The sequence below is a fragment of the Styela clava genome, chromosome 11 (assembly GCF_964204865.1).
Source record: "Styela clava chromosome 11, kaStyClav1.hap1.2, whole genome shotgun sequence".
Classification (NCBI taxonomy): Eukaryota; Metazoa; Chordata; class Ascidiacea; order Stolidobranchia; family Styelidae; genus Styela; species Styela clava.
Genome location: NC_135260.1, coordinates 4,630,696 through 4,658,686, shown reverse-complemented (window position 1 = coordinate 4,658,686; position 27,991 = coordinate 4,630,696). Strand labels below are relative to the sequence as shown.

The 27,991-nt window shown below is 35.5% G+C and overlaps 1 protein-coding gene across 3 annotated transcripts; it reads left to right on the top strand.

Moving 5' to 3' along the window:
* Positions 1–182: 182 nt before the first annotated feature.
* Positions 183–24,364, top strand: LOC120347115 (uncharacterized). 3 transcript variants are annotated; one of them, XM_039416962.2, is made up of 14 exons: positions 183–328; positions 11,925–12,296; positions 13,394–13,445; positions 13,843–13,965; positions 14,744–14,874; positions 15,430–15,526; positions 16,159–16,329; positions 16,442–16,829; positions 17,556–17,694; positions 18,487–18,841; positions 19,459–19,611; positions 20,343–20,503; positions 21,141–21,280; positions 22,072–24,364. In XM_039416962.2, exons 2-14 carry the CDS (start codon positions 11,975–11,977, stop codon positions 22,609–22,611), a joined length of 2,772 nt encoding a protein of 923 aa, XP_039272896.2. In that variant the 5' UTR covers positions 183–328; positions 11,925–11,974; the 3' UTR covers positions 22,612–24,364. The 3 variants fall into 3 exon arrangements, with proteins under 3 accessions (XP_039272896.2, XP_039272895.2, XP_039272898.2); XM_039416961.2 differs by lacking the exon at positions 183–328 and adding an exon at positions 7,420–7,560; XM_039416964.2 differs by lacking the exons at positions 183–328; positions 13,843–13,965 and adding an exon at positions 7,420–7,560.
* The last annotated feature ends 3,627 nt before the right edge of the window (positions 24,365–27,991 follow it).

Below are 27,991 nucleotides of genomic sequence, written 5' to 3'. Positions count from 1 at the left end.
ATCTAATTTTATCTTTCATGGTATTGATTTTTCTGTTCACCTCTGCCGCAGATAATGCCGTAAACAACCGAAAAAAATACTTATTTATCCTGAACTCTTCATAAACGAGAATAGTCTTTATATACAGTGGCGTATCTATAGGATAAGGGAACCATGACTCGTATTTTTACTTAATAATAATGTTCAGCGGTACAAGTATCTCAATTCAACAACAGTCGTTGAAAATTGCCAGTCAACGATTCGATTCCGAATCTTCCGATGGAATAGCAATGCCGAATTAGAAAGAATAGGAGGACTTTTCTGAAGAATATTCCCTCTTTACATATGAGTGAGTATTAGTAACTTCTTGCAGAGCCTTGTTTGACAGGTGGGAATTGTACAAACAGTTGTTCGCAATAGTATATAATTTTACATGCACAATCTCTATTTTTTGCCTTTATTTCCGAATTCTGTGGGTATATGAATTTTTACAGACTTCGTATTACTATATAAGCTCATCAAGTGATATTAGTTCTCGCGTTTCTAATTAAATTACAAGGCCAATAAAGTCATTAGCGCAGTGGATTCTAGCATTTTGACGCACAGAACATAACTATGTTAATTCAATTTCATTCATATTACCGTATCTTGTTAAACATTGTTATTCCAACTATTTTAAGTAACTGGCGTTGGGAACATGCGTCAGTGCCAACTTAATATTCCGAAGTATGTGTTGTTAACTTGTTGGTAAAACTCTGTGCGGTCACCTAATCATTAGGTTATTATTATTCGATCTTAATTTAGTGGTGCAGCTCTTCTATCAAGTATAATGAATTTTTTGTCAAAGGCTTGGATTCTTATTTTGAGCGAATTTATATAAAAGCGAAGGGGCCGAGTGCTTATAAAGAAAAGCCTAAGGGGGGCCCCCGAAGTATGCGAACCAAGATGGCGGACATCGGAATGTAATATGCGTACTAGGTTAGGGTTAGGCCATAATTTTAGGTATAAATACTACGGGAGGCTCTTGGCTAGTCTTCGAACTGATAATAGGACTAAAATAAGGAAAATTGGAAAGAAATTATCGCCTAACCCTAACCTGTTACCCATGTTACGTTCCGATGTCCGCCATCTTGGTTCGCATACTTCGTGAGCACCGCCTAAGGTAACGAATGAATGGTAGAAGTGTAAAATGAGAATGACCGTCTATGTCTATGATCTAAAATGTTTCATTCTTACTTACAGTGACGCGAAACATTTAGCAAAATTCCAACTTGAGTAAAACTCACGATTCCCGAGAAACTTTTCCTAAATTGTACGCCATTGCTTACCAAGGCGCACAAATAAAAAATAAATAAAATCAGGATATGTAACCCGAATTTATACGCAAGCGACCCAATCAGGCTTATAGTCCGCATGCGTCTGTATGTCATGGTATGACGGTAACGTGATATACATCTCCTTACGGTATCTAGCAAAGAATAATACAATAATATTGAACATATGTGTGTTATTTGGTATTTATACTTTAGAGGCAAAAATCATGCTGCACACGGAACCAAATTTAACAGCAAATAAACGTACCAAAGAATCTATAATACAATCAGAAACGTTCGGTCACGATCGTATTCCTATCTCATTTATAAAGTATAATAATAATGATAAGGTAGTTCTTCAATAACTGCACATTTAATTACCTTTGCTTACATTTGAATTACAACAAAATTCTGATAAATTTTATGATTATTTTTAGTATCGAGATCCAAATTCCCTAGTGATTTATAAATGCACTTCCGTGGGTTATTCCACATTCTTTAGGCTCGTAATTGTATATATAATCCCATACTCGGCAGCTGATAAACGACATGGTTTTCTGTGAAATATCCTTGGGCCTTGTACGGCAATGGCATAGAAAACAAAAATCTATCCAGCGTATTCCCATTTACTGTTCATTATGAAACTGATTTCGTTACAGTGAGGTGAGACTGCTTTGTGTACATGTTATTTCTTAAGCGATCCGTCTGTCTCGCTCTTATTTGGCAGATGGCAAGCATGTCATTCAGAAAATAACTAGTAGCGGACGTTCGGAAGATAATATGTATTTTCGAATACGATTTCTGTCAATAAAGAAAATAAATTTTCCGAAATTGGGCACCTGTGGCAGGCGGGATGGAATTTTTGATTGAAATTTGTAGTCCAGATCACGTTAATTGTTTGAAACACCAGGGCCCAAGAGATTGGCTTGTGTCGTGAAAGGTATCAGACTTCGCCTTTAGTTTGCAACGTTGTGAAATATTGCTTTACTCTTAATAAGGACACTCGACATACTTGCAATCAGCTTTTTAGAAAGTTTGAAAGCATTGTGTTAGATTTTGCAGCGTAGACAGGCAATATGTAAATCTAATCTCTGTCGACCAATAATTTTCGTCTGAGTTTAGTGACAGTTTTGTTTCGCCTTCCTTTGCCACAGAAAAATTTCCAGATTAGCGACAGAACAATGGTACAGGAAGCGTAGCATTGAATCATGGCATTGCGCTCATCTGAACGTCTCGAATGACTAATTGACAAAAATCAGTTGAAATAACTCTGATGCAAGGTTTATGAAGTGAATTCTATTGGAATCCTGAATAAAAGAAATTCCACCAAAATATAATAGCAAGAACTGGATTTGATTATATTATTCCAGATATTTGAAATATCTGTTCCAAGTATTTGTTATTGGAATAAAGCAGTGGTTTTTAGTCTTTCAGTGGAGCGATACTCCAATGCAATATTCCAGAGGATCGAAGAATCGCTGTGCAATAGTTTAGTTGTCTTTTATTACCTGAATTATATAAACTATCAATATATATAAAAGCAAGTCTATTACGGGCAAAACAAACTGATCTTTCAAGTGTAGTAAGTTTATTAATAGTGGCAAACAGGTATTTGATTATATTTAAACAACATATATATGGAAATATAATCTTTCTGATTTTAATAAACCCCTGTACTGTACTTGCGGAACCCTAGAACGCCGCGGAACACCGCAGTCATACAGAAATACTGGCATAGAGATTTACTAATGACGTAATATCTAATCTATGAGTAGTAGACAATTAACACAGAAACAGGTAATTCGCACAAAATATGCAAAATCATGATCACGAAATAATACCATGTTGGATCATCTCGTTTTGTCTGGACCTGAAATACGTTTTCCTGGTGCGTGTAAGGTTATATTATAGCTTTATGCTTTAAAGCTATATAAACGCATAATTAGATGAAGCCGTTTGAATTACCATTCAGACACAGCTATGTGTAATCTGGTCTAAAAGCGTATGTCTCAAACGTGACGTGTCCACTTGTCCAATACATGTACCTTTTTTTTTCTTTGCTCCGCAATGGCCCCGTCCTGCAGCCGCACACTTGTACCAATTGTATGAATCCCTCTCCATATAATTGCTCTATCCTTACGCCAAAGTATTATATCTATCGCTATCCCAACCCAGAACATAACGTGAATCCCACTTCATATGCTTACTCTAATCATTTCCTGAAGTTTTTTAACTATTCTACCAAGAATATAACATGAATTCCACTTTTTATGCTAACTCTAACCCTTCTCTCTAAGTTTTATATCTCTTCTAACTCAGAAGATACCATGAATCCCACTTTATATGTTTACTCTAACTTTTTGCCTAAAGTTTTATATCTATCCTAACCCAAAACAGACCATGAATCCCAATTTTGTCTTCATCTATTTGCCCCACAATATATATCTACCTTGCTCTAAACACCGGGTCAAGTGTGGTACAAATGAACTGAAAAAGAACAAGTTGAACGTCAAATTTTTGAGACACGAGTCCCAAAGACACAAAAAGTCACTTCTGCCTCTTCAAGCTGATATATGCACCGTTTAGGATCTCCTGAAAAGTAGAAAAAATAAAAAAAATAGTGTTGTACAAATACAAGTTATTCAGTGGACTGTTGCCGCAATTTAAATCAATCGACATGCTCAATTCATGATTTATTTATATATATAACTTCACTAGTAATATGGTCGCACTTGCTGAAATAATAGTACGTTTTAACATTTAGTTTCGATTATCGATGTTCGAAAATAATACCTCCTGATATCATTAATTTAATCGTTTGTTCTGTATTCGTTGAATAGCCGCCTTAATACGATAAATGTGTCGCAAGATGGGTAATAGCAATCAGAAATACATGGATCATTAGGCACTAAGAAAGGAAACGGTATTAACTGTTAATGTCTAAAAATGGTGTTTTTTTTAAATATTCCATATTTGGCAATCGAAAACAGAGAAATGGATATGTAAGCGAGAAATATTTTATTGTTAACTGCTTCGATTGATTAAAATGACATTACTGTCATGTGACTATTACGCGACCTGATTGCGAACTCAACATAATTGAAATGTTGTGCTATGTTTCAATTCTCGTTTAATCGACGAGAGCGATTATTGCAAGTGTTTATAAATTTGCGAGGACGTGGAATGTTGTGTGAATATAGTTTGACAAAAAAGGATTTGTGAAAATGAAGTTCTAAGAAAGCAGACTTTCGGAAGAAGTACATTACGAGTGTAATTTTTCCAAAATTGAATAATATAGCTCAGCGAGGAATGATTTTGAAAATATAGTTTTAGGAAAGACGACTTTGGGAAGAATTACATTACGGACTCGAAAAGAGCGATTATTGCAAGTATGTAGATTTGCAAAGATGCGGAATGTTGTGTCTGTGTAAATATAGTTTAGCAAGAAATGATTTGTGACAATGTAGTTTTAAAAAAGCGGATTTTGGTAAGAAGTATAGGATGTCCATGAAGTCTTAAAAATGTGAAAAGTAATTTTTTCAATTGTAAAGGAAATTTATCGATACCTTATATTGTTTTGGCCCTCACAGATGTATTAAAGGAAGTAAACATACACAATTATTGATTAAAAAACAACAAACTTGGTTAAGATATACTGAGAACTGACTTCATAACAAAATTGAGTTATAAAGGGATTTTGTGGACATTGCGAGAGTGTAATTTTTCTAAAACAGACTTGCAAGAATGCAATATTGGGGGAATGGAACTGCAATAAGCTATGATGTGAGAGTTTTTGTCTTTCTAGAAATGTCAGCAATTATGGACTCAATAATTTCCACATAATATCTGGAAATGCCGGGTCATTTGTGTGATTATAAAACAATAATGAGTCATAAGCTAAATGTGATATCAATTAAAAATTGACTAATTTCGAGGAATCAATTACCATTCAAGAGAATATCTACACGGATAAGAAATTTCTTGTGGACTTGATATTGGAAACGTAATCAAAATATCTTTTTGAATGATTTCGGCAGCAAAAAATCTTCATTTTATGGGGACTGGTTTGGTGAAACTTTATCCACAGATATTCTAATTAGGAAATATAGATCGACGTTCAACGTATAGCATAACTCTCTCTTCTAGTTTTACTTTGCCTCAATAATTCATGTATTAAAATAATTTAAAATCTGATTGGCTTGCGGATCTATCCCAGAACCTTAAAAACAATCCCCAAATAATTTTTTTAGTTTCAATCCTGGATTCGTGTACGAAGAAGAATTTATTTGCAAGTTTCTTATAAGATGCAATATTAGCGATTTCAGTCCAGTCCGTTAATATGTAAAAAGTATCACTGCCGGAATAACTACGTTTTGAGACGAAATCACCTAAACTATAGGTTCTCAAAGTGTTCCATACGGCCCCAGGGGTTCGTTAAAGAAGTCCAGAGGACCCGCGAGATATCCGTTTATTTATTAAAATACAGAATAATTTTTTAAATACGAAGCAGCAAATACATCCGAATAATAGGACTCAGCAACTTCAATCGGTAATTAACGAAGTGATTTATTTTTATAAATTCATTGTGGTGGTCCGTACATATATTAACCTTTTCATGGTCTTCATAACACCAAAATGTTAAACCTTATATCTAATTGGCCTTGTGTTAGAAGCAAACACGGAAAATAGGAATAAATTTTCTGCTTTTTGTACATGTTTATATAATATTATGCAACACCGCACGACGTAACATAATTGGAATGAATATAGCAAGATTGTAATTATATTATGTTACGTAAAATAATTAATCAAGCGTAACACGCAAATATTTGACTAGAATTAGAAACATTAAATCGTAAAGTGTAATGCTCAATTTAAAATCATCATTGCTCCTGTCTATTGCACGGTGATGTATTCGAAGAAGATATTAGATATTGATCCGCTATTTTAGAACATTTAGAATAAAAAAATAGTAAAATTAAAGGCAAAGCAAAATCATTCGTGACATAAAAGGGTCGAGATGAACAAGACGATCAAAGGCTTCAAAAATGTGAAATTATATCACGTTTTATTTTACATACTCGTTGAAAATCTTCAGGTTATAAATTGGGGAAGTAAACATATATTTACGGTAGGATTTTAGTGAAATGTACGCTTTTGTCGACGTTGTCTGTCACATATTTTATTTTTGTGATTTTATATTTAGTTTTACTAGATACCTCGCACAGCCGGAAGTACAAGATCCGTGTAGTCGTTTTTAGATCTAACTGGAAATGCTTGCATCATGCAGTGTCATTTCATGGGTGGTGTAGTTTGATTTCGTAAAGGAGAATTTTAGAAAAGGGTTCTCTTTTGTGTCGAATCCACGAACAAAGGGTTTTCTAATTTCAGAAAATGAATGTGTCTCATAGGTCAGGAACCCGAACGACGTTCAAAGAATAGCGGGGAATAGCAACAACTGGATCAAGCGCTATTCTATCTTTGAAATCAGACAAATTTGAAATATAAACTATCAAATTGTGTTCGGTTTTAATCTCGCTTAGAAATAGTCATTTCAAGGTAAACTTGTAGTGTCGCTTTGATTTTTGCAGAGACTATGGTATCACATATCTGACTGGAGGTTTGAAGGTTTCAGGGAAAATTTGGAAACGAAGCGCTTTTCTTATTCGGAAGTCTAGCAAATTTCAGACATAAACGATCAAATTGTGCACGGTTTTTATCGCGCTAAGAAAAATACTTATTTCAAAGTAAAATTGTAGTATCGCTTCGATTTCGTAGTGACTTATGGTATCACATATTTGATCCGAGATCTAAAGTTCTCAGGTTTAGTCGAGGCACTTTTCTTCTTTCGAAGATCACGCAAATTCCAGATACAAACGAATAAATTTTGCAGGGTTATGATAGCGCTTTACAATAGTTATTGGCGCCCAACGTATAAGGCTTTGCATTCTATCTTAGTCAGTACAAGTTACGTTTAAATATCAGTTTATTTTGCATATTCATAAAGTATATTTCTCAATAGCGTTAAAAGTTTAGGTATAAACATGCTTGTTGTACCGGGTTATCATTTTTTGAAAGCAGCTATTGATATCAAACGATATGTGGGGAGTTACTATTATTTGGAAAGAATAACCGCTTTGGGTGAGGTGGGGTTATGGGATTTGAAACCGAGAAATAACTTGCGATGTCAGTTACACTGTTAAGTCTAACGCTTCAAAACCGCTTAGAAGTAAATAGAGGCCAACGCAGGGATTCCATAATTACTACGGTGAGTACAATTTACGTTTGAATTCTAGATTATTTTGCATACTTATCAATAGCACGGTTGACATTTTGTGTTCACGATTAGCATTTTGTTTTACCTCTTTTTACATATTTAGGCGTAGGTTGTGATAGCGTTAGGTTGATTTGAGTATATGAGTTCATAAACTGTTACTGATTGGCATTTTGAAAGTTTGAATCAGAGAGAAGATAGGGCAAATAGGTTGTTATATTCATTCAAAAACTAGATTAAAAATGTTAAGTTCTGCAGCTATGCTGGGTAATTACTTTTTTTTATATTATTCCAATGGAATTTGCCTAAAAAAGAGTCGGATCAACTGAAGAACCCAAGGGGTACCCAACTGAAAAATCTCCACCGCAGACGGGTCCGGGGGGAGGGGGAGATTCTTCAGCTGATCCACAGGGTCAAGCGCACTCGGTAGTAAAATTGATCTCTGATAAATAACACTGAAACGGGAAATATAGAAATATTAGGTGTTGCGCTATGCGCCAGCAAATGTTTGTTATAACTGTTTTATGTTTTAGGTTTCTGTAACTCTTAAAATATTCGAGACCCTGTTTGTTGCAAGATTTGGAAAACAGGAGTGATTCCTGTTTCACATAGCCGGCCCAATTTTCTTCACTACGTGTGAGATGGTGAAATACTCCGTTTTCCATCCTCATATTGAACCCTAGTTATTTGGCATATCAGCATATTTCAGAACTTGTATACATACACACGTGACTAAATTGTATTTGGAGTTTGAAATAGACAATTTAATCGTTAGGACCATCATCATCTATTCCATATTTCCGGGCTCAAAATAAATATTATTTTGATTAAACATATATGTTGAACCGAATGTTATTTTAGGTTTGGATATGGTAAAAGCTTTCTAATTATTGGCTCTTGCAATGATTTACGGAGTCTTAGCACTCTTGGCTCATATATCGCCATTTTTATTTGAGCTAGAGCACCGGCTCTCAACCAGTGGGCCATGGCGTACTTTTGGGCCACAGAAACATTTTCAGATGGGCCACAAACCTTGTTGTTATTAGTTAATTATGACTGCAGTGGCAATGAATGATGATGCTGTTTTTGCTACAGAGCAACGACTTTTTTCTTGTAGTTTTTCCTTGCGTGAAAAAGGTAATTGGCCACAGATTTTTGTGCAACGAAAATTGGCCACGAAAAAAATGAGAACCACTGGGCTAGAGATATTTAGAACCATTTAAAATAAAAAAGTCACCACCTAAAACATTTTGCACTTGATCGAATCCACTGGCTATATCGTATCCTACTAGCCCTTAACAGAGTTAATGCAAATTTCAAATAAGGCATACATACAGTTTAACTTGTACATACATTTACAAATAGTTGTTATTCGCAAGAAAGGGAAATAAAGTTGTCTATATGGAAACCCGAAACTATGACTTTATGATATCCCACTTATGGCTCACAGGAATGACGGTATTGTCTGGAGGCAATTTGTTTAGTAACACCGGATATAGGAATATCGTGAAGTGAAGATTACCACGATTTGCATAAACATGAACGAATGTTAGAGATGAGATGGAAATACATATGTTTCATTCTCAAACCTAATCAATAGATGTTTCTATTGTTAGTAAAACCGCGAGTTATTTTATTCGGACCGCCATACTAATGGTGTTGATATAATCAAATCAATTAATTGCGACCTTGTGGTTTTTCGTGTCCACCGCCTGCCTCACAAATAGCGTATACAATAAGGAATCGTGACCTAACAAGCGCCATATACATTGTCTGGTAGCACAGGGTATTGTTTATTGTTCATTCAGTACTGCATAATAATGTTATTAGACTTAGTTGCATATTAATTTCGTGGGCGATGTTTAACCCGAGAAAGACCTGAACAAGCAGACGCTGACATCAACCCCCTCTAGAAATGAACCTACAGCAGCATTGAACAACCCATACATTGTCTAAATGAAACAGTCTGAAAACTAGCTGAGATGAAACTAACACCAATAGCAATGTGAAAGTATATTGAGGTTGAAATAAAGTAAAAGTAATTTTAGTCCTATTTCAGTCCATAATGAGACAAGAACCAAGCCCACTTCTTCATTGAATTAACGGACTGTACGCAAGCTGTCCATAATGTCTCTTCGAAGTCTTGAAATTAATCAATAAAAAAGACTGTATATACACAACTTTAATACTGACAACCTGAGAGTCACCTTCCATCATCAATATAAATGGTTATTGTCGTTACTCTGAAATAGAATTAAACCTCACGATTTTCATTGCTGTGGCATACACGGTAGATCCAACAAGCTCAAACTTGTTATTTACTTGTCATTAGAATTGATTGGACCTCGATCATTTAACGTGTATTAATGATGACGCGTGTTAAATTGCTTAAAGATCAACAAAATCTTCTAATTTAGTAATAAGCATCCCTAATCATTAGCTAATGATTCGTGTCGTGAATCGAGGCCTGCGTAACCTTTAGTCGGCTTATTGATAGGAATAACGTGCTGACGTCTTAAGCCCGCGACAGTCACTGCAAGCAAGGGTTCCACTGGTCTTTTGTTAGTATGAACGTGTGAGGAAAATTGTTAGCATTTTCGAATAGCTTTTCGGCCAGTCATTTCGTTCTATCTCAGACAGTTACTGCAAGTAATGGCACTATTGCTATAGCTTTCATTTTACTGGTGAAGTGTAAGAAAAAGTGTTATGCATTTCGGAATAGTTTGGGTGAACCATTCCGTTCAGAGATGGAATATCACACCGTAACATCAACTAAATCTGCCATCCTTGAGTTGGGGAAGCATTATGGTTGAATTCTCAGAGCTATAGGTAGTCGCGAAGTTTTAATATAAGTTGGCATTTCTACTACAAAATCTATTATGACCCCGTGAATTGGACCAAAGATAAGTTTATATGAATGGATGGTAATCAGGTATATTGTACTGTCCACTTCAGTCCACTTTGTTATTTAACCTCATACCTACCCGGAAATAAACTAAGTGTGTAATAGCACAAGTGAAACTACCCCGTTATAAGTTCTGACCAGCAACCCTCCATTGAACTCGTGTGGAGGAGAAATTTAAATGTTGTCACATGAGACCCCCCACTAAAGAAATGGCTTTTTGTTGCAGTGGATAAATGAGCCCAGTAATTGAAGTATTTCAGAAAGCGATAGATTTTAACTCTACACTTAGAGAGATAACTCTCTTTTAATATTGCGTTTTCTGGCAAACAATGCTGAAAAATAAGAAAATTTAGAATATAATTTACTCGTGTTTGTGTAGGTATTTAATTTGTTAAAGGTGATGTGAGTTAAAATATAAGTTTTCAAACTGCGTGCTCTAAACACTACATAGTCAATATTATCAAAGTTGGATTAAGTCTTAGGTAAATTCACATTGACAAACTACAAAATGCCTTTCAATTTACAGCTTAGTTATTACTACCTGGTTTACAATTTCAGCGGATGTGCGTATTAGGCCGGTTTGTTTTGCTTCTGGGTCAGTTGCAGTCATATCAATTTCACTAGCCTGAAAATAACAATAAAATAAATTACGTCATATCGGCGGTAGCAAAAAATAAGCATTACAATTTGTATACGATGACAGTTGAGGTGAATAATTTGTTGGAATCTGGAAGAAATTTGACTTCGGTTATAGATTTGTCATTGTTTAATTCCTACTTCGCAGATTGATGTTTTCGCGTATCTTTTCTTAGCCCCAAAATATTTAAAAAATTAGACAGCATTGGCATCTCACCATGTGAGGTTATTACATCAGTCGTATTTTTTTACTTTGTGGAACATTCGAAACTGCAATGGACCTGGATATTTCAGGAAATTAGGCCTCATTTCCTCGTGAGCTGCGTTGTTTATGTTATATGGTAAAGCGGGTGGGTATTAAGACGACGCTTTTGGTAAAATTAGTATGATTGAACTAAAAATGGGTGCTGAGTTGTACCGTTGTACCGACTTCATTGCGAGTGTATTATATTTTAAATATTTATGTGCAATATTTTGTTTATACCTTTGTTTCTGTGGTATTCTCTATTCCTGTCCAGCTATATTTCGCTTTTTGTTCACGAGTTAGGTTGAAGTCAATCTCGCACTCACGCCAACCATATCAATGTATCTTTTAGGGTTTGGTTATTATTTTTTGAAGGTTTTATAACAAGATGCCGACACAGGGGATACTGCGATATTGTGTATTGTGCAAGTTATTTATCCTTGTTTACTTCTATTGCGATCCGTATGTGTCAGTTGTCATACTTATGCATCGACGAGAATGGTATAGTATTGGAGTAGGAAATAACAATAAAATATTCTAATTATATGACTACATATTTTTTTTTCGAAACAGATATATAAACTACTTATAACTTGAGTAAGAAATACTACAACGAAACCGTTATGTCTGTGGACACTTCCCCCGCGGGGAGTTTATCCCAGAAAAAACTGAACGGGATATACTGGAAAACGTTTGTTGGATTTGTAAATAAAAATTCGGGAAATGGGAACACTGAAAACGAGCCGGATAGGAGGGAAAAGAACAGACAGATTTATCGCAGAGAAGGAAGCTTTGAGTATATGGAACTTACAGCTAAAGATAATGTTTCGATGCTGTCAGAAACTGAAACCAATTCCTCGTCGACAGATGATTCCTCTATTGATGCCACAAAGGATGACAGGTCAACATCAATGTATGCTGTGTTGAATATGAGTAAAAAGAAAGGTGAGGTATAAATAACCCTTTTTGTAGCAACTTTCGGATTGCCCAGAAGTAAAACTGTCATATTAGGCTATCTGAGTTCCGTTTTTAACGAACCCTCTTCGGGGGCTTTGATTCAAAATGGCGAAAAAATAGCCGTTTTATGAAAATGGGAAAAACGTATTTCCGGAATTCTCAAACTTTCTCTTAAAATACTTTGGATAAATATTTCTTCTGAATGTGGTTGAGTATAGAGCAACCTATTTCCGTCATTTCATACCAACATTTTTCTATCAAAATTTTTCCGAACTTCCAACATTCGCCCTCGCCTTAAACCTTCGGTTTGCCATTGCCCACGCGTAAGTTCATGTTTTGCAAGCCCATAATATATTCGATAAGAGTAAACATCTATTGAAACAGTGTTTCAGAAGTACTGTATATAATTTGTATTCCTCCTCGGCGGTACACGTTTTAGATTCCATGAAATTAAATCAGCTGTCTACACCGCAGCCAATTTCAAGGGGAGCTACACTAATTAAGATTGAAAACTATACATATATATATAGCGAAATGGTTATAAATATGTCTTGTAAAAAATCTTTTTTCAAAGTATTTTTTCTACAAATTAAGTTGAAGAGTTTTATAATAGTTTATCAGTAGACCCATTTCATTTCGATTTATTTCGAATTCAAATCCGAGGTCAGTGTGACTAACGTGTGAGTAACAAATAGGTCCGCCAAGATATTTACACATGCTTAAATGTCCATATAGCAACACGGGCAAAATAATAATCATCATAATTGCTATAAAAACCAATTAATTAGTTGAAATCCCCGTTAATAGATTAAAAGTAGAAATTGTCCAGTCAGTTAAATATCATTAATAATATGTGACTGTGTGTATCTGCTACCGCATGTGGCATTTAAGAAACTGAATGCAATTTCATTATCATTTAAGCATTCAAATAACACGTTTTTCACCTTTGGTGAGTTGATGCTTATTTGCGCCCTTTACTCCGAATAAGGCCATATACATACATGATTGCAGCTACTGATACCTAGCGATATGTGAATAGATACTATATCGAATATAAATGAAATATATTCTTTGTCACCTCTCAGAAATACAGATCAGTGATGAGATTGCAATATTCGAGGGATCGCCGATCAGAAGGTAATTTTTGGTTTGTGTTTTTTTTTAAATTTCATTAATCCATGCTTTTTCAAACTTGAAACAAATGTACCATCAAAATACTTAATACTTAATGCAAACATAAAAATGCATTATAATCATACTTAATGCAAACATAAAAATAAAGTAGTTGTATAGAGACAGAATGAAAAATTCCAATTTTGCATTCCTATAGCTTGTATGATGAAACCGTGGATGCATTCTTGTAGCAATGATAATTTACATAATGCTCACTCAATGCTTATAGCTAGCTTGCTTACTCCATCGGCCTTTTCTGCCTTCCTTATAATACAACTAGGTCAGACTACATTTTTGAGATATTTGTCTAAATGCTTTCCTTTTTAATGTATAATTAAAGCTTATTCCATTTTGCATGCAGCCACCAACTCTCATTACCGCAATCATCATTTCCTGCTTCTCCAAAATGTTCTCCAGTTTTACATTTCGATTTGCTTCCTGACAATGTCCTTGTACCAAGTCCCATATCTGGCAATTGCCAAAGGTATATTATTCATACTTTATTATGATATATTTGGGTAGACTAGAAATAGGCTCAAGTGTAATTTATGATATCAGCCTTAGGTATTGTATATACAAGCTACATGTTTAGAAAAAAAGACATTGATTAAATCTTCTTCTTGCATCTTGCATTACTGATTGAACGTCGGAAGTGGCAGAATTTCCCAATAATTTTCCAGATTTTCCAAATAATACTAAACGACAGCTGATTATCCAGCCATTGAAACCTTCTTTGCACTTAAATGTACTCGATGGAAATATAGAAACGTTGTATAACCTGATGTATAAATCTGACAACTGTTAGCGTGATAACAGTCTTCGTCAGAAAGTTTTAACTATAGGTTCGCATTTACACCTTGGTCAGTGAAGACTCCAATCGTAGGTGTGCAACCTGCCGCCCGCGCGCCAATTGCGGCCCACAGGGGAAAATTTTGCCGCCTGAGAAACGAGTTTTTCATTTAGTCCAATCTTTTTTTTTTGTGCCTTCAACTACTAGATAGCCTATGTTAAATAAAGGTGGTTTCATCCAGTCATTTGCATCTCTGGCCCTCCTGTATCAAAGGTCTCCCCATAACCATCCCCCTCCTAATCATCGATGAATCATATAAGCTATTCCTCTATTTATAGAATATTTTGCTTTTAATCTCAGCAATTTCAGTCGTGAAAGCAATTTCTCTCAAATCTTGTTTGAAGCGAAGTTGCTACCGCTTAGAACAGTCACAAATCCTGCCTATTTCACTAACCTACCTTTTATCTTACAGAGCTGTTACCCTGAGTAACATAGACAAAGACGAAGTATTGTTCAACGACAAGGATGACATTCACTGTGAGGAAGACACCTTTGATAGCTCAGATCCAACTTCACCGTCTATGGAACCAGCTCCGTGGAAAGGTAAGATTTGCAGAGTAATGATATATAATATACGCTTAAATGAAAGAATAAAGTTACAAGCAATCATAGGGCCACTCGTATAAAGAAAATCGAATTTGAACTTTGAATGTCACAAATATGAGATTTTGAAATTACCGGATGCATTTATTGGCGTACTTGTTTGCTATCATTTGAAATAAAAATTAAATTCACCAGAAATGTAATCTAACATGAACATTCGGAATGAAAGGAAATAAACATGGAATGAAAATGCCTTGCTGCTGGAATGTATTTCCAGTATCATTGATGTTCTTTGCGGTAGACCTTTGTTCCGGAAGTTTCCTTCTATTTCTAGACAATCGATCACTGATACGTAAAAAAATTAAATACCAGGGATCATACCGGTTCGGCTTTGCCAAATTATTGCGTCCCTGGTGAGCTTGCACCCTTGCGAGAGTTCATTAGGCCGCGTTGCTAATTAAATTCAGACGACTAATGCTTCAACAAGTAGATCATCACGCTCACGAACATATCCTGAAATGAATGTTATAATGATGCGTTATCATTTTTTTACAGAACAATGTCTCTCCATTCAGAGATGGATGGTTCCCCATGTACTTCCCGATAATGAAGACGAATTCATGGCATTGCCAGATTCCATACCAGCACAAGAGTAAGAATTAGAATTGGATTGCATTTTGTAATGACCCCCAAAATGAATAAATAAAAATAAAAAATAAAACATAACGATTATAAACAGCCCAGTAGGCAATTCTACATTTTTGTAGGAATAATTAGGACATTTGTAGGTTTTGTTGGGTTGCCTTGTGCATATAAATACCAAGAATAATTTGTAACCACTGCAGTTGAAAATAAAATAATTGCCAACTAGTCTCCACATATTTATTCCACTCATAATACTTGCGCCTCAATATTCCGTCTCACATGCTTACGGTCCATTATTTTCTCAAGGATTTTATGAATATTAAATGGGGATTATATAATTTTGCTTCAAATATTTTTGGGTGTCTTACGCAAATGTATTTTCATAGAATGTCCCATGGTGTGACTTATTTGAGCAATACCTTGTTTACTTTTATGGTGAAAATATATTGATTTGAAAAATCCAAACCATTTTTCTTACAAAAACCTGATTTTACCCGCAACACAGTCCTGACAGCTTATTTTTCTACAACTCAAGAAACCTTATTTGTTCATAAGTGTAATTGATTTAACTTCAATCATTCTGATTAATAAGATCTTATATTTGAAACTCTAAATACTTTAACAAACATTATTTTTTAGCTACGAGTACTGTCACTACGTCCCTACTCTTGAAGCAATACTCGAAGAAAACGAGGAATCATGGGACAGTCCAGTCGACGTCAAAACTACAAGATCTCAATCCTGTTCTGATAATACGGGCTTTGAGAAAATTGAGTTTTCGAAAAAAAGTTCCGCTTGGAGTTCTGCCAAGTAAGAATATTTTTCTTCCAAATTTTGTTTTAAATTAGCGAACTAGCTAAAACAACAAGAAATTTTTATTTTTCCACTATTATTTTTCAATATAATTCCACTCATCTTTCAGTGACCTTCTGACCTTCCAACCGCAAAACCAAGAAGATACATTTTCCACAGCTTCAACATGCGGATCTTTGAGACGAGTAAGCACATTTGAAAACCTAAGTGTAGACGGAGATGAAGAACAAGAAAGTGACGGGAGCAGCGACGAACTAGATCGTCCTTGCGATCACGTCACAGCTTACGTGATAAAAATGAAAGATGACGTTAGTGATCTCAAACATGAACAAAACACTGATGACGTCGCAGATAATGGTGACGTCATAAGTAGTTTTGAGCCCTTGAATGACAATACACACGTATCGGAACTGTCAAATAAACTCTTTCCTGGGGATTCACTCAGTGAAGTTACTCAGCAGGAAGAGGAAAACGGTGTAATGCCTACTATTCAACAGGTTTGTGATAAGCATCATTGTGTGCATATTTATTTGTGATGAATTTACATTTACAATATTGCTTACGATCTCCGCATATAGCTGACATTGTCAAACTATGGCCCGCGGGCCAAATCCGGCCTGTTGGGTAATCCAATTTGGCCCGCTTGATGCTGCCACAACCAAACTAAAACTAAATTTTAATGTTTCAGCTAAAAATTAGCTCAAAGAATTTGTTGAGATTGCGATTATATTAGTTTTGGCACGAGGCCTATTGTTTTCCACTTTTGCTCTTGTAGCGCTGTAAATATTATTCATAAAATGTCACTTTTTAGGTCACACTTACATGGCCCGCCAGTTCAGGTGGGCAAAATATGGTCCTTGGTTTAAAAACCTTGCCCACCTCCGGCCTATAGGCAAGCGGTGTCCCAATTGGGATCTTGTTGAGATTCGAGTTAAAAGAACATAAAATGAATAAACATAAAGCTAGGGGCTTGTAAGTCTATGACATGCTCTCACAAATGGAGCTCAAGGTCGAGATACGTCCAGTTGCTCTCCCCTTATTGTGTTATTCTTTTTTTAATCATGTTGGTTTATAATTGTCTTTAAAACGACACATAAAATTACATTTTTATTTCATTAGCGTAATTGTTAACAGTATTTGATTGTACAGTGCCTTGTTCAGAGGTAAATACTTAAAGGTATGCTATTGCTTTATATAAAAATATAATATTCTTGTATATTCAGAACAAGGTTTTCCCGAAACCAGCCACAGAAACACTGAGCGAAGTTTCATCGTCATCACTCAGCGCTTTAGAAAGTTCACGAGAAGTCATCCCATCAACATCAGTACAATCGTTACTGGATTCAGAAATAAGTTCATCAGGTATTGCTTTGTGTGTATATAGTTATAGTTTTGCGATTTTTTCTGTCGCTGTGTGGGTGTTATTTGTGGAAAGCTTTGGGCGTAAGCCACAGGATTTGCCATGAATCTTGTCTTGCAAATATTGGTTTTAACCAATTACATCAGGTAGACTTATTTACATGGTAAATCACACACAGCCGGGATCTTAGGACAAAGTCAGTCGAAACCTTATGGATCCCCATAGATGCGGCTTTTTTCATCAAAGTAACGGCTTTAACATCGGTTAACCCATTCAGGATCTATTCACCTACACACCGTCTAGAATTCAAATTGCCTGAGAAATTACTCCTGACCATCTTATATTGGGATTCGATTAAATAATTTTTCGAAGAGTATTTGAACCGGATTTGGCGCCCCGGTATTCCTTTGACATTCATTACTGGTTCCGTTTTATTCAATATGCGATCTGTCGCGGTTTCGATGTTCCCTATCGCGTGATGTCCCTTTCATTTCCATAATGACGATTGTCATGGCTCTAATTTCTCTCTGTATAATATCCATAATTTACCACAATTTCGGTACTCCCGTAGTATATGTACCTGGACTGTATGTGTTAGCCAAGTGAATATAACCCCTGTCCATAAGTTTCAGTCCTTTTATACAACTTGGTGTAAAGTGGGCGAACAAAATTAGTTACCTCCATACTGGTACACACACTTCTGGAGCGCCGAATAAACATGAAAGCCTGCTGGCCACCTGTGACAAAGTTGTTGGTATCTCTTTTCTAACATTTTCATGTAAAAACTGTTACAGGCCGTGGTTCACCGCCGATTCATCCAATGTCAGAGCAAATGGTTCAAAAAAACACAACACGGTCACGATCTTCAAGTAGCAACGTACCCCGTGATTCTGGAGTCGATGACGTCATCAGTGAAACAGCCAATGAAATTGCTTCAGCGAGTTCAAGGACTGAGATAGACGTTGTGTCTCAAATAAGTAGCGAATTGAGCATTCCTGGGTTACCGGAAGAACTGTACTTTGACAGACGGGATATTCCAAAAATTGTTGTCATGTTCGCTCGAGAAGAACTCGAAAAGGAACGAATAAAGCAACTTAGCGACGATGAGCGTTCGAATGGAGAAATAACGCCAATACAATATAGGAAAAGGTACGTTGTAACAATCATTGGTATTAGAGAATTTCGATTTACAAAAAAAATATATTTTAAAATACATTTATAATATATATTTATTTTAAAATATATTTTAAATTACATTTATATTTGCAAATAAAGGAAGTCGTCAAGATGGTGAAATATTATGGCGAACAGTAACCTATATTCCGATGACCAGATAAGTTATAGTGAACCATCTAGTCTTTTTAATGGTTCCAAATGCAACGACTTGGGTACTGAAGACACACAGTCCTAACTGACTAGCGGTAATGTGAATCATACGACAAAGAGTCCAAAAATTCTACAGGTTAAAATGAGAGATTCATTCTGCTTTAAAATGTTCGATTTAGCGCGAATTCAATGGTCGGATTTATTATATCTCCTTATTGTTTAGTCGATGTAAGTTTTGGACCATTTCAGTTTGAAATTGACGTAGATGCTTTCCGTACAGCACTGCAGTGACTTTAACTGTTCAATATTTTGTGAATATGCTTTCGAATAGCTCTTAGTGCAGATATACCCACGCAACTCTTATATCGGTAATCTTCCCCTTGTCAGTTATCTTTATTTAGCAAACATGTGCAAAACTCATTGAGTTATTTTTATTTCAGATCCTCAACATATGACCAGTTTGGTTATAACAACACTGACTCGGCCTATTCTTCACATGAAGGAGTTCATCGTAGAATAAGTCAAATGAAATCTAACGAGGCTTCAAGACTGAGTACTCTTTCTTCCAGCACACCGGAGTTATCTGTAATGACGTGAGTATATTTTTATCCGAGTGCAAATAAATTTTGCGCTCTTACATCGCGTTTTTTCAATGCAACTGCTAGCTGTTCTCAATTAATTATACGGATTTTGGGTTCGGCTCGCCCTGAGAGAAAATTTGACTATTTTTTCGACTTCCAATTCCAATTCCAATCCAAATAATAAATACTATTGAGTTAGGTCCAGGGCTCAATCTTGGACTGATTCCGACTTCTAATTGAAACATTTTCAACTCTGGTGTGATTGATCATACTAGGTCTAGACTTTAGAATGAAACATTGCCGACCCTGACTTCTGATCCTAGATTAGTGAAATTTTGGTTTTACAAAATTTATGAGCCCTCAGCCTAGGGATTTCATTCGGAATTCTGCGTTATACAAGCTCGACATATATACCGACTTCCACTCCTAACGCTACCAGCCGTAGAGCTCCATTCGACTTTACAGCCTTCATATATATTGTACTATGTCTTCAACTATATTGTGTACCTTGTGATAAGAACATTTGGTCTTAACTATTTTGTCATTGCAAGTGAAAGATTCCAGATTCGATCCTCACGCTACTCATCTAAAGTATATTAAACTGAGGAAGACATTTTGAACTGAAATAATTCCGGTTCTTCAAAAAAAAAAAAACTGCTCATTTATTTGTGCACTTCGTATAAAGTCTGCAAAAAAAACATTAAAACCAGTTACATAAATACAAAATCCTTTTTTTTCATTAGTGAAGATGCTCTTCCATATATCCCCGTAAGCTACGCAAGTGAAGCAGCGGCAGCGCGACGAAAAAAGAAACGAAGAGCAACGATACATTCATCAGAATATGCAAACAGAAAGAGAGGCGCTCCTCGAAACAATCAAGCAAAAACTATAATTAGCGGAGGAGGTAACAACATTATTTTAATGTATTTCCAGGGTGTACTACTCAAGCAAATAACACATTAGTCGGAAGCGCTGTTTATAAACCCCACAGAGGTTTATAACATATTGATAAATATATCGAGAGTTATTTATAGAAGAATCCCAGATATTGAAAACAAAAATAAAATGTACACTGCGTGTGTATGCTTGCTCGTACAGGAAAAAGGCAACTTGAATCTGTATAAATTTTTACCGCTGGTGAACTGTTCCTCAATCACTTGCCCAGATTATAACAATTTCCCCAGTCGTTAACCTAAACCTGCTCGCTAACCAGGCTATGGTGACAAGTCGGGCTGACGGAACCTACGCCTTCAAGTTCATTTACATAGCATTATTTGTATTGTATATGTAAGTGCAGTCTCATACAGGAGCAGGGCAGTCTCAGCTGAATTCATGCGGCTGTCAAATCACATGCACCACCCCACCCAATAAAAACAAGTATTCCAGTCACCCAGGCTACCGTCTAGTTTGCGGTGGCAATTCGGGGGGAAAAACCATGTTGAGACGGAGCGCATTCCTTCCAAGTTCCTCCACAGAGCCTTGTTTGAAAAAAGAAATGCTAAACATTCACATGAAATAATGTATATATCGTTATCCTTCAGGTTTCGGAAATGGTTTCAGTTCTTTGAGAAAGAAATTCAGAAATCGAAATCGCATCGGTACAAGTTTAAGAAGATCACAAAGTGAAAAACCTCAAGTTTCAAGATCAAGTCCTGATATGTCTGGACCTATGGCCAGATTTGTAAGTTTACTATTTTCTTTATTTTTTTTTGTACACTTCTTTCCCATTTTGAACTTTCAATATAAAAAAATTTTCACCCTTCCGTGCTTAGTTATTTTGTATGGTATGCAGATTAAGTTGGAGACTTAATATTTATTAGCGCCAAAATATAAAGTCCCTCGCCCTGCTCAATTTTGTAAAATTATTTTGTAGTTAATTCGAAGAATAGCCAATTTTATAGATCAAACAAAAGTCTTTAGCATGCCGAGTGTTATTTTGCGCAAATTAGGTTTGAGCTCAATTTTTCGAGAAAAGTTTTTTTCGGTTGACTACATCAGTTGATTTTAACCTGTTTGTATAATGGACCCCGTATGAAACAATTCAGGGGAGCTTCTATGAAATAGATTATTTGCCTTGTACTAAAAATGATAAATATACACAAAAGCAAACCTAATACTGACAAAAACAAAATGATCTTTAAAGTGTAGAAAGTTTAATAATATTGCCAAACCTGATAGAGGTATTTTATTATATTTTAACAAAAAACATATATTTTTATAGACTCTTAGATTTGAAAGTAAACTCGAATAACCCCTGAACTGGCGGAACCATAGAGTGTCGCGAAACTACGATTAAACACCACGACTATCGATAAATTAGGTTTATTATACTTAGTTTGTTTAAATATAGCGAACTTGCTTGTCTGTATACATATTCATTTGCTGAGGAAGTTCCACCATTCAAATATCGATAAGAACTACTTGTGCATTCATGTTTCCAATTGTTTAAAATAATTTTATATATCATTTCAGCTTAATTCACCACGTCGACGCCTAAATAAGGACGACCTGGAAGCATCACCAAAGGCCGTAGGTCGTCGACGTAGTTTCCGGTCTGCAGTCTCTAAATTATTCCGTAGGATTGGATCAAGGTTTAGTTCACAACAACAACAAGAACAACTACATGAAAACGATTATCCAGTAGGTAACGATGGCAACGGGAATGGCGTCATCAATACGAAATCACCACCCCATAAAAGTACTTTAGATCTCATAGAGGAGGGCAAAGAGGATCATATTGTTACAGAATCGGTATCAACTTATGTGACTGCTCGGGATCACGCTTCCATTTCAGACGACAAACAAAATTACTCTCCCACAAAATCAAGATTCAGCGGTGCTCTAGCCCCATCTAACGATCTTGATGAAGAATTTCGACAAAGGTCACATTCAGTACCTTCGAGACCAAAATCGAAAATCTCGCCTAGGCATACCCCGAGCGAGTATTCCGATGTATTTGAATCTACTAATAGTGTAGACGAGAACTCTTTAGATAAGACAATATATGTATGATATCTTTGTTTCTTAGTTTTTCCTGTACTTTGAGTCAATATGAAAGAAACCAAGTTACCCAGGCGACTCCTAATTGTTGCGTTATATCATTTTTAGTAGGCATCGCTGGATATCAGGGATCGCTTGTACATGATCTTGTTCGGGGCGAAAAAAGTGAACAAGCGTCGTGAAAAATGACTTGTTATCGCAAGTCGAAACGGCGGAAAAAATTTTTTGCCCAAAAAAATTTGCTTCTACCGAAATTTTACTGTGAAACTCATCTAGGATAAGATATCGTATAAATTGTATTGAAAATTACGGAAAGCTGCTTTTTGTGGGAAAGTTCTTTATTTATATTTATTTTCACATTCGTTTCGACCATGTGGCCTTAGATCCAGACCGAATACAATTTATTTCAATTCATTTCATCTCGTTGACGAGGTTTTGTGAATGACTAATGCCTGTGTGTGTTCGGAGAATAGTTCTGCTCTGGTTCGTCTTGAAATTACTCCCTTGATTATCCTCCTTATTTTCGGTTAGCAAATTAATTTATGAAATGATCGACTTTTACTTTATTCTTTTCGTTATTAACAAGAAATGACCTTCTTTACCAGACCTGATGCTTCATATCTAAATGCTGTACTACTCTAATATTCTGCCACTATAGATATATTGGCTACTAAGTTAGCATATCTCAAATGGATTTATTTCTCAACAAAATCACTGACTAGAATTTTATTCCCACATGGCAAAGTTTGACAGGAGTAGGAATAATTTACAGAAAAAGCTCCCATCTGAAATTTCTAAATTTTTAAAAAACTACTTTTTCTTGAATAACTGTTAATCACTCAACAAGTTTGACCTGAATCAGTGTTTCGATGAAAAAATTAATGGCTTACAGAGAAGCAAATCTTCAAAATCCTGAGAATGATTTTTTTAGTAGAACAAATATCTAATTTCTTCCGAACTGCACGTTCCTTTATGTACATTATGTTATTTTCTTTCCGTCAACTTTACTTGCGTATTTATTGAGCTGTCTGTCAGGTGCGACTATTACTTTATTTCATTATTAGCAAAACTTGCTTTCTTTTTGTTACTTTTTGAATTAGATTGTGTGAAACCTGGTTTGAGCATTTCGAAGATCAAATTTGATATATTTGATGGCTTTTCTGTGCAACTTAAATAGGGCTTGGTTGCCTCTTGTTAAATACAGCGATTTTGTAGAAGTGTGTTTGCTCCAAAATTGTTTATACCAATCGTGGGTACTCCCGCAGTATGTAAACCAAGATGGCGGACGCCGGAACGTATTATGTGTACCAGGTTAGGGTTAGGCCATAATTTCAGGTACAAATAGTACGGGCTAGGATCCGAACTCGTAATATATATGACTAATATAAAGAAAATTGGAATAGAATTATGGCCTAATTCTAACCTGGTATACATACTACGTTCCAGTGTCCGCCACCTTGGTTCACATATCACGGAAGCGCCCAATCGTGGGACTGCATTTAGCGGAACTTTTTCAATGCGGCTAAAAAAGCTGACAATTTATTGTTTGACGTCTGTAGCGAAGAAGGATGAAGCTATCGCCGGAAGGTGGCGCCAAGTAATCGTGTTTGAGACTATTTTCAAGTTTCAAATCTGTCAATACATTTTGGCGCCATTTCTGTTTAATGTGATGATGACCAGAAACGTCTAGCAGTTATTATTTATTGCATGCATATTTTCTACTGCAATTGCCAATTACTATTTAGATAAAAAAAACAACACTTTATATTTCATTGTTGTTTTGGGACATTTCAAGATTTGTGTTAATTTAGTGGCAAACGCTTTAAATTTACATGCGGAAAGTGCGAAAATTCATGGTTGAGAAATTACACTTGTTTGGGCGCTCCAGAAGTGTGTGTACCAATATGAAAGTAACGAATTTTGCTCGCCCACTTTACATCAAGTTGAAGTTGTATAAAGGGACTGAGGCCTATGTACGGGCTATTTTCACTTTGCTATCACAGACAGTCCCCGAACTCGTAATAGAACTAAAAAAAAGGAAAATCGGAATAAAATTATTCTCTAACCCTAACCTGGTACACATACTACGAGAGTACCATTTTTGAGATGTTGTTTAATATAGTTTAATTTTAACGCTCACCGTTCCAGCTATACCACAATCTCACAATCTCCATACGGGGTATTTTACTGCAAGACCCTTAGTTTTCGAAAAAAGATCTGAAATGTCAAATTATTGCAATGACCGGGACCTGCATTCGGTTTTATAAAGCAATCCTTCAATTTTCTGATTTGGTGTTGTTAGGGGTGCATGACAAAAGTTTAAAATTTAAACTGATTTTTAATTAGGACTATTATTCACCAACTAACTTGAGGTTTTCACTTTTTACCTGGGTTTGCAAAGTTGGCTGACGAGAATCACGTTTACATCATATTTTACTTTCACTTTGGTAAACCGCGTGAGCTGGATCCTAGATCACCCACCTGTTCTCACTGGTAGCAAAGAAGACATTTTGATTGATTGCGCGGTAAATGAGTAACGCTAGAACTACTAGCATAAAGTTTAAGTCACCGGTCTTCATCGTCATTTTAGGAATAAATTCAGTTTATTTCGTTAGAGCTAAATATGTAACAGAAAGTGGTGAGAATTTTGTGACTGAGTTAATTATGTCTTGTTCGTGCAATTTTCAAACCGTTGGTCATTGAAGTCAAATCCTCATTTCGAACGTTATGTCAGAGTAGTCGGGTTTCTGATGGATACCTTTAGTCAGATGTAACTACGGTCATACGATTACATGTTTCAAAACCTCTATCTTGGTTACAGACTTTTCTCAGGTCTTAATAGGGACCAAATAAAATGGTTACAAATAACAGCAATTCAAAAATTAAGTCACCGTGGCCGATGTGTGGGTTTTGATACATGACCTTCTATGATTAGACGCTTTATAGGACGATGACGTCGTGGGGTTACATTGGTCTCATCATAGAAAGTAGTGGAAAGTAGGATTATATTGGGTGCCATAAAATCCCTTTACAATTTCTATTTTGTTATAAAGTCAGTCCTCAATATACCTTAACCAGGTTTGCTGTTTTTAAATCAGTAATTATTTAGGATATTTAACTTTTAATACATCTGTGAGAGTCAAAACAATATATGGTATCGATAAATTCTCTTTGCAATTTTAAAAAAGTTCAAGACTTTATGAACACTTTTCATATCCTTGATTAGATCGCGATTGAACCAACAAATCACAGATCTAGATTCTAGAACCCCGTGTTGTCAACCGCAGCCCATGATCAGCTCGGAACACAATTGAAGATTTCAGCCCAGATTCGCAAAGAGAATGAATGCGACTTTGCTAGAGATAAATATGTAACATAAAGTGATGAGAATCTATTGAATGAGGTAATTATGTCTCGTTCGTGATGCTTTGAAATAACTGGTCTTCGAAGTTGTCAGGTTTTGATGGATAACTTCAGTGAGTTGTAACTACGGTCATGCGATTACATCATGTGTTGAAAATTCTATCTTAACCTCAAACTTTCGTGAGATCTAAATATGGACCAAATGTACTGGTTCCTTAATCCAAAACAATTGAAAAATTAAGTCACCGTGAACAATGTATGGTTATGATGAAAGACTATAACAAGACGTTTTGTGAGTACGATGAACTAGAGTTCGGTAATTTGGTCTCTCTGTAGAAAGTGGGATTCCTAAATCTGATAAGAATTGCTACCGAGATAACAATTTACAGATCTACAATACCCAGTTAAAATCAATGTTAATTTATGTGTCAATCGCTTTTCAAAAGCGCGGTTTGAATAAGATTTACATATTTATCCCCAGGGGAAAGGAAAGGCAATAAGACGGCTTAATCCTATGGCGACCCACGGCCTCTCATTCATTTACCATTCCATGTCGGTTATGGAATTAGTTAGCCAGTTATTTGTTTTCAGACGCATGGACTTGCAGTTTTTAACTTACTAAACTTGAAACGCAACCAAAAACAGTTAAAGGTATATATTATGTAATCTATATTTATATGCATACCTATAGTATTACTGTACACAAGTATCTGTGATTACAATTAGGACCGGGCGTATGTGGTACAAAATAACAACTGGATAAGCTCACAACGTACAACTACAAATCTCGCAACTTAATATCAGTTCAAGTTTCCACAACAAACGTTCAGAAAAGAAAATATAATACAAAAAATAAACTTTCATTATCGACATAATTGTTCCCATCCAACCAAATGTTCTTCAATAAAGTAAAGCATTAAGCGTAATGATGGATAAATTAGTCAAACAAGACTGCGGTTATATTCGATATCATTTAACTAAGATATTAGTATTTAAAATGAATAAAAAATTGAAGTGTCACCATTTCTTTTCTTTTCCTTTCCTATTCTTCAATTCTAAATAGGGGAAATCCTACTGACCTAGTTTTTACTGAACGTGAACTTTCTTCATTTTTCTATTCTCCTATAATTACATAACAAAGACGAATCAAATAATTCGTTGACATCAACGTTTAATCAATCTTGTTCTATCATCCATGAACCTAAGGAACCCGTGTGTAGGCTGGGAATAGACAAGTTCTGAATAATTATTTTAAAAACATGTAAAGTAGGTGAAAGTGCATGTAGAGTTCAATTAAAGGTCAAGTCTCGGGGTTGATGACATTACATATCAAATTGTTGCACAACTTCATTACATCAGTAAATTATCAAATTGCTAAGATCAAGAAAGCGCGGTTATTTTTTATAATTCCTGGGAAAGCAATGTCAAAAACTCGCTTTACGGCTTGTTACAGCAAGTGGTAAGAATTTAATGAATGAGTTGATTATGTCTCGTTCGTGTAGTTTTCAAATCGTTGGTCATTGAAGTCAAATCCTAATTTCGAACGCTATGTCAGAGTTGTCGGGTTTCTGATGGATAACATTAGTCGGAAGTAACCACGGTCATACGATTACATCATGTTTTAAAACTTTTTTTTTATCTTAAACTCATCTAAATGAGTTCAGATCTAAATATGGACCAAACACGATGGATTCGAATCCCAGGCAATTCAAATAACTAAGTCATCGTTAACGATGTGTGGTTTTTGATACTTGACCCTCTATGATTGGACGCTTTATGGGACGATGATTTCGTGGGGTTATATTGATCTCATCATAGAGAGTAGTGGAAAATAGAAATATATTGGGTGTTCATAAAATCCCATTACAATTTCGATTTCGTTATAAAGTTAGTTCTCAATATAGCTTAACTCGGTTTGCTGTTTTTAATCATTCATTATTTAAGTACTTTTACTTCATTTAATACATTTTTGAGGGCCAAAACAATAGATGGTATCGATAAATTCTCGTTGTAATTTTTAAAAAGTTCC

Bases quoted from the DNA above. Each gene is read 5' to 3' on its own strand.
- LOC120347115 (XM_039416962.2), top strand. From the start codon at position 11,975: ATGTCTGTGGACACTTCCCCCGCGGGGAGTTTATCCCAGAAAAAACTG. The intron at 16,830-17,555 runs GTTTGTGATAAG...TTGTATATTCAG, and splicing joins TAATGCCTACTATTCAACAG to AACAAGGTTTTCCCGAAACC. The intron at 19,612-20,342 runs GTGAGTATATTT...TTTTTTCATTAG, and splicing joins CCGGAGTTATCTGTAATGAC to TGAAGATGCTCTTCCATATA.